The 17,395-nt window shown below is 45.3% G+C and overlaps 2 protein-coding genes across 5 annotated transcripts in view; one reads left to right on the top strand and one right to left on the bottom strand.

Moving 5' to 3' along the window:
- The window catches only part of LOC6900187 (tight junction-associated protein 1), a 42,956-nt gene extending 29,563 nt beyond the window's left edge, over window positions 1–13,393 (top strand). For 2 of the 4 annotated variants that reach the window (XM_015188439.2, XM_015188440.2), the window contains exons 3-6: window positions 6,316–6,399; window positions 6,514–6,718; window positions 8,313–9,481; window positions 9,547–13,393. In XM_015188439.2, the coding sequence (XP_015043925.2) occupies window positions 6,316–6,399; window positions 6,514–6,718; window positions 8,313–9,481; window positions 9,547–10,836 (2,748 nt within the window). In that variant the 3' untranslated portion in view covers window positions 10,837–13,393. Of the gene's footprint in view, window positions 1–6,315; window positions 6,400–6,513; window positions 6,724–8,312; window positions 9,482–9,546 lie in introns of those variants that run through there. The other 2 variants (XM_033384109.1, XM_033384110.1) reach the window with 2 other exon arrangements.
- A 636-nt stretch (window positions 13,394–14,029) lies between these two features.
- ImpE2 (Ecdysone-inducible gene E2) lies at window positions 14,030–15,829 on the bottom strand. Its single transcript, XM_033384111.1, has one exon. The coding sequence runs from the start codon at window positions 15,706–15,708 to the stop codon at window positions 14,218–14,220; it is 1,491 nt and encodes a 496-aa protein (XP_033240002.1). The 5' UTR covers window positions 15,709–15,829; the 3' UTR covers window positions 14,030–14,217.
- Between the last annotated feature and the right edge of the window lie 1,566 nt (window positions 15,830–17,395).

The raw sequence follows: 17,395 nt of genomic DNA, 5'->3' as shown, positions 1-17,395 counted from the left end.
CAACGAGACGACTGTCGTCCCTCTGTATCTGGGCATTGTGCAAATTTTGTGTATTTAATGCAGTGCCAAAATGTTTGACTTGGCAGAAGAGGCATAAACCCATGCCGCATGCCAACCCCACTTGGCAATGTTTACGCTTATGCTAATTTTTGGGTCCATTCCATGCATTATGTGTGCCCCGCTCTCTGTGTGTTTTCCTTCTCTATGTATCTCTGTCTCTATCTCCGTCTCTATCTCTGTATTTATGAAGCAAAATGTTGACATTTCAGCATTTTCCTCATACAGAGAATAATCTCTGTCTGTCTGTGTTTTTTTTTGCGATTGGCTTGGATCATATGAGTTGAACAGGTGCCCCTTTTGATGTCTAGCTGGTATTCCATTTGTAACTCCTGCAGATTAATTGCACATAAATCCGAATGCCAGAATGCAGCGAAGCTCAAGCTAATTGGGACAGCAGGCAGTAGGCAGCAGCCGTCGCAGAAACATCATCCTCGCATCAGCATTAGAGCCCGAGGAGAGGCATCAGTATCATCCTCAAATCAGCATTAGGAGGGAATATCAGCAGAATCCTCTTCAGCAGGAGTATCAGCAGAATCCTCGTCTGATTCCGAATCAAAATCATGGTGTATGCCTCATCAGAAACATCATCCTGCCTGCCTGTTTGCCTGCTGCCTGCCTGCCTGCCTTCCTGCCTGCCTGCCTGCCTCCTGCCTCCTGCTGCACTAAATGTCCCGACATGAATGACATGCAGATTCACTTAACTCAAATGCCTGTCTCCTGATGTCACCCCATCTGTGAGTGGGGGCCACGCGTTGGCAGAGCTTTGAAGCAACTAATTAAATTCCAGGAACTGCACGGAACGGCATGGCATGGCCCTGTACACCCACTCCTCCTCTGATCTACCCTTTCCTTCTAACTTAATTTACTATGCAATTCTACTGCTGCAATCTCTGCCTGATGGTGCCCTTTCTGCTCTGCTCCTCCTTCTCCTTCTCTGTGTCGGCCTTCTCAGCTTATTGTTGTTGTTGTTGTCGTTGTTGTCATTTGTGGAAATTCATTTTCTCATAATTTAGTTGGGGATTTTGCATTTGTGGTTTTGATTTTGCGGTTGGTCGAACTTTAAGGCACGCAACCAAAACCCTTTTCAAATCATCAGAATGCACAGAAAAATGTTAATTGGCGGATGAAATTACTGACTCGACGCTGGCATGTGTTAGTGTGTGGAATGATGTGGTGGGGGGTGGGGGACTGTGGGGCTGGGGCCACCACAGTGGGTAACTGTGCCACATAATTAACCATAATATTTGTGCACATGCATCGTCAGTTACAGCAGCACACGTGTGCGCCGCAGTGGCCGCCAGAGTGCTGCCAACTTGCCATAAAACATCAATGTTCTGCGCCGTGATGCTCCCCCGAGAGCATCGAGATAAATGTTTATGCGGGTTTTGTATAAAAAAAACATCCTCTCTGTGTGTGTAATCATTTAAATTGACAGCTGAAGGAGATTTCATGGAAATGGCACTGGTTTAATTCGATTTATAGATACCGCCATAGACAGAGCTGGCAGACCTGTTCTGCGCCTTCAAATAAGTTGGCAGGTCTGTTCTGACTCGCTTATGCTATAAATTCGTCTCTATATGAAGGCCTTGACGAAGTTGGAGTATAAATATCCATTGAAAGATTGTGTGAAGAGAGCTGCCAACTCGTTTAAGGTATGAATGGCCGCGTTCTTTCATTCATCATGTATCAGGTGTCATCTATTAGGTTTTGGATGCTCGTTAGCGACAGGGATACATTTCTTACCATCGCGAAGAACCTATCGATATTGGTTTCGAAGTTTCGCGACAACGAATGGGAATAGTTCTTTGAAAAACGAAGTGTAGAGCTAAATTCTTGAAGCTAATGGATACTTCTTTTTCTACTGGAAGTTCCCAGAGAAATTACTAATCAGTATCAATGGCCGAGTGGGATTACTATTATGGTCTGAAGGAATAAATTAAACTGCAGTGGCTAGGCAACGCCTTGCACGCCCTCAATCATTCTCTCTCTCCCTCTTTCACACACTCTTCATCGTGCAATGTGCGCCCTTTGGCGGTGGAGCGTCATACTGACTTCGCTTCGGATTATATGTAAATGTAGAAACGCGACCCTAGCTGACACTAATCATGTGCGTCGGAAATCCATCACTGTTCCCCGATCAACTTGATATCTTTGAAAAAAAACCCTGCCATCCCGTTGAAAGGTAGTTTTTTGTGCCCTTAAGCGCCCTTTCCAACTGGCTGCCCCATGGTACACTAAGCTCCTTTCATGCTCCTTCTTGACGAGTCACAAATGTTATAATCCCCCAAGTTGCAGTCATATATCTTTCACTAATTGCCCCGCTTAACTGCAGTTTCTTGCGCTCCCTCGTTTTGATTGCTTTGAAACCACACATTTATTATTTATTATTCATTATGACACGCGCCCCATTCTTCCTGTTTATGTGTGGGGGTTTTCTTTTTATATATATCATAAACTTCTCGCACCGCATAAACGCCAGGCCAGTGGTCGGTCCAGTGGATGTCAACGCGTTTTATTGGCAAATCAAAAGCGACCGCAAATGGCAGCCCACACACAGAGAGTACCTCTAAACGTAGCCCCCCCACCCATCACTCCCTCTCTCTCTCTCTCTGTGTATAACCCCTTGCTTTGGCTCTGGTTTTGGCTTGCGGTCAGTGGGTCCTACAACCCAACGGTCCTCAGGTCCTCAGGTCCTCTGGTCCTCTGGTCGTCGTCGGTGTTGGTCAGCAAACAAGCGTGAAATTGCACAAAAGCCGTGACGGACTCTAAGCCACGCAAAAAAGAAAAAGGCCGGCAAAAAAAAAAAAGTCGTGAGGAAAACCCCCAACCACAGGAAAACAGCAGTAAAGGCAATCAGACCTGCGGGCCTATGGATGTTTTTCCACCATTTTCCTTTGCCCACGCCTCCTAGGTATCTCTCGCGTGCAGCCTCAAAGTATGCAATGGATTTTTCACATGCGAATCCCCGGTATGGCAGGGACTCCCAATGGCACCATTTTGTAATTAATGCCCCTTGGATGGCTGATGTTTGATCTGCGGCTCAAAGGCAGCAGCACCCCCACCCCTGCCGAACAGTGGAAGGGGGGGGGGGGGGGGGAAGGATTTTTCCACTGGCTGCTAATTAAATGCATACAAATTGTATGCTGCACACGCTAATGATTCAATTATCTTTATTAGTTCCTTCCTTTCAGCCCCACAGCTCCACAGCCCCACAGAGTACTTACTACAATCACGCAATGCTAAATATGTGGGCACAAAACATCTTCAAGGGGCATGCAGGCAGCATGCAGCAGGCAGTGTAGTGTGTGGCATGCCTCTTGTTTTAATTAAAACCCATTCGAATCGATGGCCCACGTCCATGGGCACGTTTTAAATTTAGCACCAGAGGCGGGCAGCCAGAGCCGAGTCCTTGGAGCGAGCACTCACTTCATTAAAGAGTGCCAAAGCGAGGGAAATTTATTTTGCATTGGGATTGGGATTGGGCATTGCCTGCATTGCCATATCGAACGTGCTGAGGCCAAATGGAATTTGAAGTGCCAGGGAAAATGGCGAGAAAATGGTGAAAAAGGGTGCAGCACCACCACCAGCAGCTGTCGCACTAAAATGGATTGAAGAGTGGAGGATGGAGATGCAGTGCCGGGAAATGGGTCAATCGAAATGGTGAAACTGTTATGGGATCAAAGGGAAACAAACGATCCCAAGGGTGCATGTGCATGTAAACTTTTCAAAGGATATAAATGAACGGGTAACATTTTAAGGGCTTCCGGAGACGATGCGCTCCCAGCAGATGCATAAAAGATCGTCTCTTCTATTGGAATTGGATTGGTAACACCCCGATGATGGTGGGAGTTTTCCAATGACAATAAATTGCTGCCATGTAAAAAGTGGCCAAAGACAGAGTCCATCTTTTGGTGGCTAAAGCTAATATATTTGTTTCTGAATGGACTTGAAGATTAAATACCATTTCAACTCATGGAATTTCTTGAGCAAATAAAAGACAGAAGCAACCCATAATCCCCTCACAGATATAATATCCATTTAAAACACCAAATGTGCCTCGACGAAAACGTTTTTCTTTCATTCGAGAGGGGAGTACTAGAGCTGTGCTTATAGAGAGAGTAAAATTGCGTAAACAAACTTGTCTATTTTGCGAATATTCAACAAATTGCATCAGAAGCCTCACCTTTACCGAGAGAAAAAAAAAACCGACAATTAAGTTTCGAAAGCATTAAAATCCAACGAGAAGCCAGAAGAGTGCCAATCCTAAGGGGTTTAACTGCTGCCCAGGGAGATTTTCCTGGCAATTCTAGCAATTTGGAAATTGAAAATTCCACCTGAACAGCAAACACAATCCCCGGCACTTGTGTTGTATCCTGCTTAAAGAAATTACTTTCTGCCACCGAGCTGACAATCGGTCTGGCTCTTTTATTTGTGTCGAGTTCAATCAATGCATCAGAGCAGCTACTTAGCTGGCAGCTTCAAGCCGTGCCCCATGCCCCATGCTCGATGCCGTCTTCTTCTGTTGGAATTTATTTCATTTCTATTTCATGCAATTTTTATGCATTTTTCTATTTATAAAATTGCTGGCAGCGCACACACAAAATAATAAAAATGCCAACGAGGGGCCAAAATGGAAGTGCAAAAGAAAATAAAACTAAGGGAACAAAACTGAACATAAAATGCAAGCGGCGGCATTTTGCAGTTGCTTCTCTCTCCCTCTCCCTCTCTCCCAGTGCCATTTTCCTTTCTTTTTCTTCCCGGTTTTTCCCTTTCCCCCCCCTCTGGTTACCGCTAATGCTGCCCGCTGCAGCGTGAAAATGCAGCGTGAGAAACCGAAGCAAAGTGCAAACCAAAGCTGGAAAAAAATAGCAGGCAGGCAGGCAGGGTCTGGGCCTGGGCCTGGGCGCCGTGGCGTGTAAGTGTTGGTAAACGTGGTGCAAAATACCGTTACTGCCGTGGCATCTATAGCGAGGGGAATACCCCTTCTATTCTGCCCGGTTTTCTGCTGTTGCTTTTGTTGTTTTTAGGTCACCAATGCAGTTGTCGTTGCCAGAGGATGAGGATGCCACTCTGCCTCTCTCTCGCTCTCTCTCTCTCTCTCTCGCCCTTTGGTGCTTGTTGTTCTTGTTGCTTGTTTAACAAGTTCGAGTGCATCGCATTTGTGAAAATTTAAAAAGGCATCCTAAAAGGCATCTCCCATCCCCCCAACCCCCCGCACTCTCGTATGTGTCGCTGCAGCCACAAAAAACCCCCGAAAGCAAAACAGGAGCGAACTTTTCTGAGGCTGTCGCTGACACCAAAATGCACAAAAGGCACAGCATCCAAACGAGCTAAGAATGTGTGCGGTTATGCCAGAGAGAAACGATTGAGAGATACCCTGTATTTAAAGATGTAGAGCCAAGCAAACTGGCTTTGGGAGAGTCTTAAGATGGGGAAACAGGGAATCCCATGGACTAGTTGGTCCTGGAAGACTTGTTAGTCCTTTTCTATCAGTAGCAAAGCGTGTAGGCCTCGACAAAGACGTTGCAACTGGTGCACAGACCCTTTGAAACTGAGTAGATCCTACAAATGTCATTATATTTGGAAATAATCAAAGTATACTTAAGATTGCTTGATTTATAAGTGTTTAAGGCTGTGTTTTCCAAGAAAAATATGGTCCTAAGTTTGAGGCTTTAAATACAGACTGCTTAGAGGGAATCGAAAGCTTTAAATGATTCTGAAATGGAATTGTAATACTCTTAATTCTAATGAATTCTTTTTTGTTTGAAATATTTCTCTGCAATCTCCAAACTATTACATATATCGATAGAGTTTGCTTAGCCTATATTCCCTTGGATACTCCTTGAAAAAGTTTACTTAACAATGTGTAAAAGGGTTTTGGGAACAAGGGAATGTTACCCAAGGAAAGGGAAAAGGAAAAGGCAGAAGGGGGGCTTCTGCTGCGGCTGCTGCATGGGGCAGAAGGCAGAAGGCAGGAGTCGAGTAAAACAAAACGAACAGCAAACATATTTGACATTTGCATACGAAAAGTGTCAAAAGAAGCAAGAAGCTATATAAACTAACCCATGCAAAGACAACGCTCACACGTACACATAGATAGAGGAGCAAACACACACACACATACAGACAGACCCACACTGCAACCACTTCCGCAATGCTTTCTCTCTTATCATGTTCTTTGCTCTTTTCCACCCATTTTTCCGGCTCGGCACACACACACACACACCACAAACTCACACACATACGCACACACAGGAACGCTACAAGGCTGACATTAGTCTGGCGATACAACTGCTGCAATGCAAACCGGATAGTTTTGTGGCCCAAAAGGTGTCATCGGTGAGTCACCCAACCCTCCCTCCCCCCACCCCCCACTCCTAATACATCCCACCCCTCCCCTTGCAGTACCCCACCGAATAATATATGTCTTTTCTTTTTTTGTTGGTGTTGCAGCTACCCATCGATATCCAAGCCAAGGTATCGGCCTATATGCGACTGGAGACCAACTCGCATTCCGACTCCGAGTGCAGTAATAGTGGTGTGGGCGTGGCCACCACAGCTTCCTACAAAGTGCTTCCGGCCTCCGATTCGCCGCCCCCAGCGGCCTGTCCCTTCCCGCCCACAGCGATGGTCTATTCGATGCGGGGACTCGGTAGGTGTTAGTAGACCATGCCTTGAACCTTATCATTTTTCCTTAACATTTTTCTGTTTATGTTTCCATTAAATGTACCCGGTACCCGGAAGAGTATAGGTGTAGAGTACCGGGTATCGAGTAGAGCCGCGGTCCTTGCCGTGGCTCGCAGCGGTAACGTTTTTATTGATTTTATTCGATTTTATATGATTTTATAAGATTTATTTTACGCACATTTTTCAGGGCGAAGAAAATTCCTAGAAAATGATTGATTTTCGAGCATTTTTCGCTTGTAAATCAAAGATATGCATTTTGCCGAGATATTCATTCATTTTACGGCTTGGCAATAAGAGAAATTCCTGTATTTTGTGTTTGCAGCTGCATTTTCATTTGATTTTTGCATCATAATTGAATCCCTTCCACATCATTATGCACTGTGTGCATTGTCATTCATAAAGCCTTTCGGTTATTGTTCATTTACATTAATTGCCAGCAATTTCATTCAATTTTCCATGTGTTAGCTGTGTGTGTCTATGTGTGTGTGTGTTTTTGTTATTACTGTTTTTGATGCTGCTACAATTTTCATCTCAAATTGCCATAAAATAATTTTGCGCCATGTGTTGTTACGACTGTGTGTGCACACACTCTCCTGGCAGAGGGTATTATGATTTGGAAGAGAGAGTTGGAAGCCAGAGATAAACCTTAGGGAATATACTTATAGTTTAGACAAAGAATTGGCGGAATCAAAGCATTATTTGGTGGCCTACTTTTATTGGAAATTTTCCATTCGACATGTCCTCTTAGACAGGCTCAATATATCCTATAACTTCCACAGAAATAATCCTTACAATGAATCATTTCCTGCTTGTATCGTGCGTCATGCGGCAGCACCCCTCGGTTGATATTCAAAACTTTTAGTTTCTGGTATCTTCAGGTATTCCTAAGACAATCCTTTTGGCAGAGTATCTAATACATCGATCTCTTTTGTTGGCTTTTCCGTCTGCTAAAAATACTTTACATGTTTTCCCGTGTAAACTTATGAATTTTTAGATTCAAATGCATTCATTGTAACTTTTATGCCACGAATTTGTGCAATTTTTGTTTTGTTTTTATCAGCATTCTTGTTTATGAATATTTTCAATGGCAAAAGTATGCTTTTTGATAACAAAAATGATGTACAAATTAGTACAAAGTACATTAGTCTTTGGTGCTAACTAAAACTCTGCATTTAATTATGTTTAAATGAAAGTTTTAATATGACTAAACTTCAATAACGTAAAAGTTTGCATGGGAAGAAAAGTTCTTAGCAAATATGCCTCTGCGGCAACTATGAAGGATATATTATGAAGGATACTTCATTGAAGGATACTCCGAAGTTATTCAAGAATTCAACAACAACAATAGTCGCTGTTCGACTCGAATCTCTCTTGTTGGAATGCTCTGATATAATTTATTTCTTTAATTTTAGATTAAATAAACTAAATTATGATTTGTATTTATATTTTCCACCAACAAACGTTGTTCAATGGCTCTCTACTACAGACATGTAGATGGTGAAACATCTTCCGATTTCCTTTTAGAACACTCAACTAATTTCCCTTCAACTTTCTCCAAACCACAGACGAAACCAATGGCAACAATACGGGCAGCAATCCTCAGCAGCAATCAGCCACAAATAGCAACAACAACAACGCCACCAAGGACACTCTGAACAAAAATAATATTAACAACAATAATTCCAACAATAATCCACACAAATTCAACAACAACAACATCAACAACAACTCGAATGGAAATGGGAATGGAAATGGAAATCACACTACAAGTCATTCGATCAATCCCAATCCCGATATGATATCCCCCACGATTATGGCCAAATTCCTGGAGGACGAACTGAAGGCCAATGAGGTGAAGCACTGCGACACGTGTGCCTGCAGCAAGCAGGATCTCCAAGTGCTGGCCGACGTCTCACGTTCCTATACGGTGGCCACCCAGACGCCCCATCAGCTGCCCCATCATCTCCAGGGATCGTCGACCCTCAACGAGCCGCTGACCCAGCTGTGCCTCAGGTGCCACAGTAATCTGAACTCGCCCTCGCGTACGAACAGTCCCTACATGATGAAGCTCGTCAAGTCCAGTGACTCGGTGATCTCCGAGACAAAGAGCTCGGTGTCGGATCTGAACGACATGGACAAACTCTTTACGCCGGCAAAGAAGGATGATCTGATGGTGAATCCCATTTTGGGGCACCATCGGCTGTGCGAGAGGACTGCTGGCGTTACGGCCTCCACGATGATGTATCCGACCACACATCTGGGGGCCTATGCGGCTGAGAAGTATCTCCTGGAGACGAGTAATCTCGGCCAGCTAAGGAATGGCTATCAAAGGAGGTTCCTGGATGGCGGTGGCACCGCTCTGCAGTTGCTGACCAAATTCGAAGGAGGCTCGAGTGCCGCTGCAGGACCCCAAGAAGAGCTGGAGGATGAATCGAGCAAGCCCCTGCTAGCGGGCATTTCGCAGGGTAATCTCCTGGAGGCCGATCAACTGCCACTGCCACAGGTGCCTGTGCAGGCCACAAAGCTGGAGGATGTGTGCGAGCCGTTGCCCTTGAAGACAGCTCCTGTGGCAGCTTCAGGCGTGACTTCTGCTGCAGCTGCAGCGGCAGCTGCTGCCCATTTGAAGTCCACTAATTCGGGTAGCGTTCAGAGCCTGTGGAGCAACAAGACCAGCAGCTGTGAAGGAGCCAGAATGTTTGAGACTTTCAATCGGAACCTCATTAAAACCATTAAGGTTTGCCTGCTAGCTTTTGCCAGAAAATAAACGCTTTCACTTCTTCCCTTCCCTTACCCTTTCAGGCGGAGAATCCCAAGTATCGAGGACCCCGACTGTGTGCGATGCGGATCCAACAGAACGGACAGAGCAACATCCTTTTGGACAACTTGGAGTCCATTGAGGCCTACAAGCCCGTGATCTACAAGCGTCGCGAACGCCTCTTAGATGAGGAACTAAACGATGGCAAGGACATCATCACGTCGAAGGACAGCAATGCCGCATCTGCGGTGGAGGCATGGCAGGGACCAGCGGCGCCACACGAGAATGTGGTGCTGCAACCCGTACTAGAACCCCTCGTAGAGCCCCAGCAAGAGACTGAACAGGAGGAGAGCAGCAACAGCAAGCGAGCAGGAGGAGAGACAGGAGGAGGAGCCATAGCAGCCGTCAGCAGTGGACCGGCAGTGCACTCGCCCAAGCATTCGGCAAACTCCAGCTCGATGAGCGATGCCATCGACTACCAGGAGAGCGTCCTGCTGCGCCGCCAGCAGCTGAGTCGCGTGGCCGAATGGGTGCAGCACAACACACAGCAGTTGGAGCAGAGGAATCTCCAGCAGCCGCCGCTACCAAGCGACTCCACAGCGGGCACAGAGCGACAGTCCTCGTACTCCACTCTGGATCGGATGGACTCCATTTCGATAGAGAAGCTGTCAATGGACTCGGGCTACAAGACAACGCCCCAGCAGCTGACCAACGGCCCCACGGAGGACTCACTGTCCCCCAAGACGGACATCACAAGCAATTCCCTGCCGGAGGCAGCCGCCGGTGCACCGATGGCCAAGAAGACAGAGCTCTGCACCACATACTACAGGCGGACCACCAGATCGGGACTGCCAGTGGCATACACCACCACTGCAGCAGCAGCCGCGGCTGCCGCCACTGCCGGCACCACTCCAGGGGGGGATTCGCTGTCCTCTGGCTCTGGCTCGGCGCCTCTGATGTGCCCGGAACAGCCCACGTGTGATATTCTCAACTATAAATACTATCCCAATGACACGGACAAGACGCGATCCGTGCAGGCGGAGCTGCACACGACCACACAGCACGTGGACATCGCCCAGATGGAGTACAATGTCAAGCAGTTCCTGCTCAAGCAGAACGAGTGGTCCATGAGGGGCGGACAGGATGGTGCCGCCCAAGGAGCTAATGCCACAGGAGGCGGAGCACCAGCCATGCCGGGAGGAGTCCGTCTGGTGCGGCACACACGTCTGATGGGACCAGGAGTGGGGGAACGGGTGCGTATGGCCACGCCTGGTGGAGTTGTGGCCGCCCAACCAGGCGCCATGGCGCCGCACAGAACTGAAACGAATTTATAAGAAAAGCGAAGGAAGGGAAGCCGGAAAGAGGAACCCAAGGAGAGGAAGGAGGAGCAGCAGGAGTTGCAGAAGGAATGGCATGCCGCATGGCTGCAAGCGACGAATCCAAAGAGTAAACCAAACTGTATTCTAGTCTAGTTTTTGTGTTCTTTGTTTTTTGTTTGCTACTTTTACGTTCATACGAGTATTCTTCGATCCATATCCATATCCATATGGATCAAGGTATATATTATAAAAGGCTAAGCAATGTGCTAGATGTGACTTAAGTTGGGATTAGGGCATCGATCGGATAGCAGCAATGGATGATACTATATGTACGATATATCTAATACACACAAACACACACAAACACAAACTACAACTAGGAATACTGCTTTGTTGCCATAAGATTACTCTGTAAAAGAACTTAGAACTGTTTGTGGACAAGGGAGAGAGAGACAGAGAGAGATATGTAGTTGTGGCACTTGTGGGGATCTATCTATAAGAATGTTTTCCGCATTTATCCTGCTTCGTATGATATCATTCCAATATTCCTGGATATTTCATAGCTTTTCTTATGAAATTTCATACTAGACATTTTTGTAATAATATCAGTGTTTTTTCCTTTAAAAGTTGGGTTCTTAAATGACCAAATCTGTTCTAAACATTCTAAACTGGTTCTATAAGAAACCTATCTTATATTCCTTAGTTTTCCTTTTCAAAGTTCCTATATTATATGTTCATTATAGGATATGTTCTAAGTGGTTGAGTTTTTAATGAATTTATAGATTGTCTTGTAATATCTTTCCACTATAATTTCTACTCAAACTTTTCCAAGTCTTCCGCTTTTATACTCTCAAAACCACTCTCTTTTCACCATCTTCCCAAAGTCCCAAAGTCTTCCCTTGAACCTGGAATTTCTATGCTTTCTATTTCCCAACCAATGCCACAACTCTCTCGGACACCCCACAACAAAAACAACAACAACAACAGCAGCAGCAGCTAAACCGAAAGCAAATCTAAGACATATGATATGGTTATTCCTTATAAAATAAAAAAACAAAAAAAAGAAAGAAAGAAAATCTCATAACGTAACATTTTATGTGTCTGAATGTTAACCCACAATTTGAAAACCCATAAAAGCTTAGGTTATCAAAGATATATATTATATATGCTATATATACGATACGATTGATATTTGATAAGCGCGTGTTTTTTTTTCCATAATTCTAGAATTCCGATTGTGCAATATATATTTTTTTTATTAGCGTAAAATGATATTTTATTTTTATAAAATGCGACCAAAACCAAAAAAAGAAGAAAACAAAACAAATAAAACCAGGAGAAACCTGTTTTAATTTTGAAATTTTATTTGAGATTTCTATTGAGCATTTTCTTCAGGCCTAAAGCTTCAGCGCTATAGCTATGAAAACCCGTCGATCGAAAGATATATACAAAAACAAAAAACAACAAAAAAAAACAAACAAACAAAACAAAAAACAAAAGTACTGTACCTTCTTAGCGAAAAAAAAACACCACACAACTGTACTCAATTCCTGCCCATTAGATGACCTTCATATAGAACCTATAATCCTCTGCTAACTGCTAAATCAAAGATATATATACACAGACGTACACACACACACACACACAAGCATTATAAACGTATCTGAACAGACATATGATTGTAATATCCCATATATATTTACATGCATCTATATATACATTATACATACCATATATATCATATATATATATACCACATATATATATATATAGAATCCAAATCATAATCGTGTATCCAACCCACAAGAAAAGCAACCCCAAGAAAACATTCAACGGCTTCACATTTTTCCACTCATCGAAAATCAAACAAAAACAAAAACCAAACAAACGAAAAGAAAAAAACCCAAAAGAATGCCTCGATATTTACTCGATATTTATATCTACCTATATATGTATCTGTATATCTATAACTCTGATTTTTTTTACCATGTATCTACACTGAGCGAAATGCTTAAATGGAAATGCTTTAAGACGAATGTTATGTTTGGCCCAATTCTAGCGTAATTTCCTACTCTATCCTTTGCCTGTTAAGCACTCGATCATCCTATGATATTATCGCTGAAATCAAAACAACTTTGGCTTAAGTTTATGAACCAATCTAATGAAAGACTTGTCGTTTATTAAGGAACTCGAATCTATTGTACATCTCTCATGCTTCAGTCTTTGATGCTGCAATCGATGAGCCTTCTATCTGTCATCGTGCGATCTGTAGGCCTTCTATCTCTCATCCCGCAATCTTTGCTATTGCCACCCTCAATCTTTTATCCCCTGACACCTGTGAGTCCCTCAATCTCAGCTCCTTTCACCTTCTTTCATCCTCCAATCTGTGGTCCAACAATCTTTGCTCCCTTCAATACCCCTCGACCCATAACTCCCTCAATCGTTGCTCCTTTCACCTGTGGAACTCCTGTGCTCAACAAACAAATTATATCAACATTCAATCAAAACCCTGTCCCACGTCCCCATATACACTGCCCCGCCCCCCAATCCGACCCCCCTATACCCCCCATCATCTACCCCCTACCACCAAAAAAAAACTAACTTTAAGTAGAATCATTATCCAGCTCAAAAGACAACACACAAAACCAGTGCGTAAGGCTGCTTATAAGAAAAGCATTCCCTTAGCTAAAGAATTACTAAAAGAAAGAAAAAAAAAAAATTTGAAATGGAATTTCAGCAAAAAAAAAAAAAAGAAAAAGAAAAAACTTACAATATAAAACAAAAAACTAGCTTAAATATTTGGGCATAAGTTTAACTCAAGCTGCGAATTTTAGTTACCGTTTTTGAAGTTTAATTTGTTCGAAACGTTCTGTCAGATACTTAGCCTTATATCGAATGTACGATGGATATATGTACGAGTATGTAACGAGTATAACGCCTCTCTCTCTTGGTTGAATGTAATCAATTTTTGAGCTATTGAACCACCTTAATGTGAAACAAAACAGACAACAACATCAAAAATAATGAAACAAGAAAACAAATGGAAAATCATTTAAATATAATAAATATGAGATAATTTTTTTTTTTGAATAAAACTAAAGAGTCTTTCAATCAAGATGGGCAATGAAATAAATTGTATATTGCATATTTTTTGTATAGTTTTTATTTTATGATTTTTATTCGGTTTTAGTCGATATTTAAAAAAAAATTCCTGGGCAAAATATGAAATAAATAATTTGTGTGTGTTTTTTTTTTGTTGTGTGGCGGCATGCACTTAGAAAACTAAAGAAACATTTTCCTTCATTTTCAATTGAAATCGAAAAATGGCGACGAAAATGGCGTCAGTCGTGTGGGGATCGGATCGGTTGATCCTCTCTTGTGCCTCTCTCTCGCTCTCTAGAGAGCCACTGCATCGACGGCAGCCACTGGCAGGGGCTGGACAATGGTATCGACGAGCACCTCCCGGCCATCGCTGGCATCGTCATTGACCACGATCACCTCGTTGGTGGGAATGGCCTCCTCGAACGAATCATCGATGGCCTCTCCGCTGGCACGCACCTCGTTCTGGTCCTCCGACTCGGGGACAAACTCCGCCACATCATCGCTGGCAGGATCGATCTTGTCATCCACCTCGGGCTTGGCCGGAGCCTCTGTCACTGGCGAGGCCACCACAGCGGGGGCATTCTGTGGGCGGTTGCCGCCCAGGAAATTGATGATGCCCTGCAGGGGATTCTGGTTCTGCTGCTGCTGGGCTGGAGCGGCGGCAGTGGCGTTGTTGCCACCGCCAAAGATGTTGCTCACGAACTGCTGGATGGGGCCTGGCGGACGGGGCGTGGTGGAGCCTGGATTGGTCAGCCCCGTGAGCGTGCTCTGGAACTGATTGCCCAGATTGCTGGCGAACTGCTGGATACCCTGGAAGGCCTGAGTGGTGGAGTTCACCACAGATTGGGCTGCGCTCTGCACTGCCTGCTGGGCGGAGGTGATGGCCTGTGCGGGGTTCAGGAAGCCGGGAATTGTGGGCGCCGGCGTGGGTTGGGCGGCTTCATCGGCAGCCAACTGCTGTACGGCTGGCTGCTGGGCCGGCTGCTGGGGCTGGAACTGATTCAGGAACTGTCCAATGGGCGAGTTCTGGATGAGCTGCTGCACAAAGTTCCCCTGGGTGGTGCTCTGCTGCGTGGGCGTGGCCTGGGTGGCCTGCCGCAGATGGGGCTGTCCATGATCTCCCAGATCGGCCTGATCCTCGACCACGGGACTGGCATCGACTCCTTCGGCGGGCACTACAACGGTGTCTTCGGCGGGCAGGGTCTTGAGAATGGTCTGGGCCGGCTCTTCGACAGGTTTTGGCTCCTCTTTGATGGCTTCAGCCTCACTGATCAGGGGCTTGATCTCTTCCTCCTTGATCACAGGCTTGATCTCTTCGGCTTTGATCACTTCTTCTTTGATTTCAGGCTTGATCTCTTCTTCCTTGATCAAGGATCTGATCTCCTGCTTGGGCTTGACCTCCTCCAACTTCTCCTGAACCTTGGGCTCTTCAAGGATGGGCTTAGATGCCTCTGCAATGATCGGCTTGGACTCCTCTTTAAGAGCCTCTTCAATGATCGTTTTCAGAGCCTCTTCAATGATCGGCTTGGGAGCATCGATGATGGGTATGGCCTGCTCTTGGACGATCGGCTTGGCAGGCTCTTCCACGATCGGTTTGGTAGCCTCTTTGGGCAGGGCTTCCTCGACTATCGGCTTGGCCTCTTCTTTCACCAAAGCCAGGGCCAAGGGCGGCTCCTTATCCTCGATGATCGTCACGGGTATATCGATGGCCTCCTTGGGCGGCTGCAGCACACGTCCCTGGCTGGCAACCGCCAGGCAGAGTATCACCAAGACAATGGACTTCATTTTTGCAGATCTTCAAGGGAAATTCACTCGCGTTTCGGGCGCACGCACACAGGTCTCTCTGCTGTCTGTAAAAAAAATCAACGATCACTAGCGCCTCACGGCCGCAACTGTTGGAAATCTGTTTGGACTCATGGCATTTTATACACCCGCCCCGAGTGCGACGTCGGCGGCGGCGTTGGCGTTGGCATCGGCTTCGGCATCGACTGAGCCAAAGACAAATAACCTGAAGAGCGAGCGGCAGCCGACCGGGCCAAGAGGGGAAGTGCATGCACGGTGGCAGGGGCATCATATCATTGCCAATGTCTTGGCCAATTCTGGTGCTGAATGTCATTGAACCTCTCCATAACCAGGCTCAAGAAGAGGATCCACTGCCACTGCCACTGCCACTGCCTCTGACTCTGCCTCCGCCTCTGCGGCTCGAGGTTGAGTTACAAGAAGGAATCGAAGGGGCGGGGCCCTCAGGAAAGGGTCTCTTACAGGGCTTTGGCCAAGAAGTGGTTTAAGAAGCTGCAGACATAATTGGCCTCTCGCTTGGAAGGGGGCAGAAGGGGGGGCGGGCATTAAAAGGTAGTGAGTGGCAGGAGGCAGAAAAAAAAAACCCCTGAAGAGGCCATCTTTCTATAGGCATGGCAGTACTTACGAGTGCTTATATGGTTAACCAGAGATTTGCTAACCAAATGTTGATCATCTTGTTAAGGCAACAAAGGAGAGAGAGAGATCACTCCGAAAGGACTTGAAGTTGAGACTTTGTATTGTTTGTACAGATTTCTAGCGGATTAGCATTGATTTTCTAAGACTTAAGGCGTGCATTTTCTGATCACAATCTATAATATTTGAGGAAGATATGTGGAAGAACCTATGGAAGATTTTCCTTTAGAAAGGGATTCCCTAAATGTATTTTAATGACCTGCTATCGTTAGGTAGAAATCCCTTTTGGGGTGCCATAAAACCACACAGATGGTGCTATTTGCATATACGATCCCTTACTAAAGGAAAGATAAGCTTAGATATAGGTCTCTTTGAGTCTTTTCGTGTGGGATAGTGTGCACTTATAATCCTTCAACAGCAGAGACCAGATCTCTGAGATCTCTGAGATATCTCTGCGATATCTGATCATGTTAAGCCCCTTCCGTTCCAGCAACACGACAAACGACAGACAGACACAACACACTTTGTGTTTTTCACTCTCATTCCTTGTTGACTCGATTTCGATGGGCAGATTTTTCTTGTTTTCTCCACAAAGAAACTCTTCTCTTTTGGTTGTTTCTTTTTCTCGTCTTGGGCTGCGTTCTGCTTGAAAGTTCTTCTTCGGCTGCTGGGGCCTTTGGTGGCTCTGTCTTTGGCTCTTTTGGTGACCAAACCCGTTCCCCAGTCTCGCCTCAAAGATGGGGCTTTGAAAAACCTGCTCTGTCTATTTTTAGACTCAATTAGCTTGCAACGATGGTCTTTGTGGATGCAGCATCGCATCTCTTCTTAGGAGATGCGTTTTCACCCATTCTGGGTTAATAATTCATTAGAAATGCACAAAAAGCCATTCAACGCCCACAAAAACACAGACTCTTGAGTGGCCCAGGCGGGGGCAGGGCCTGTGCCTGTGCCTGGGGTGGGGGGCGGGGGAATACATGTTATACTTCTATGCAAATGATGGGGATTTAAATGTAAGTAAATGGGTCAATCGATTGGAAGA

This window comes from Drosophila pseudoobscura, chromosome X (assembly GCF_009870125.1).
Source record: "Drosophila pseudoobscura strain MV-25-SWS-2005 chromosome X, UCI_Dpse_MV25, whole genome shotgun sequence".
Classification (NCBI taxonomy): domain Eukaryota; kingdom Metazoa; phylum Arthropoda; class Insecta; order Diptera; family Drosophilidae; genus Drosophila; species Drosophila pseudoobscura.
Note: the sequence above shows the minus strand (reverse complement) of the source record. Positions and strands in the feature narration are given on the sequence as shown.

What these genes read in the sequence shown, in the direction of transcription:
- ImpE2 (XM_033384111.1), bottom strand. Translation starts at nt 15,708, where the DNA reads ATGAAGTCCATTGTCTTGGTGATACTCTGCCTGGCGGTTGCCAGCCAG.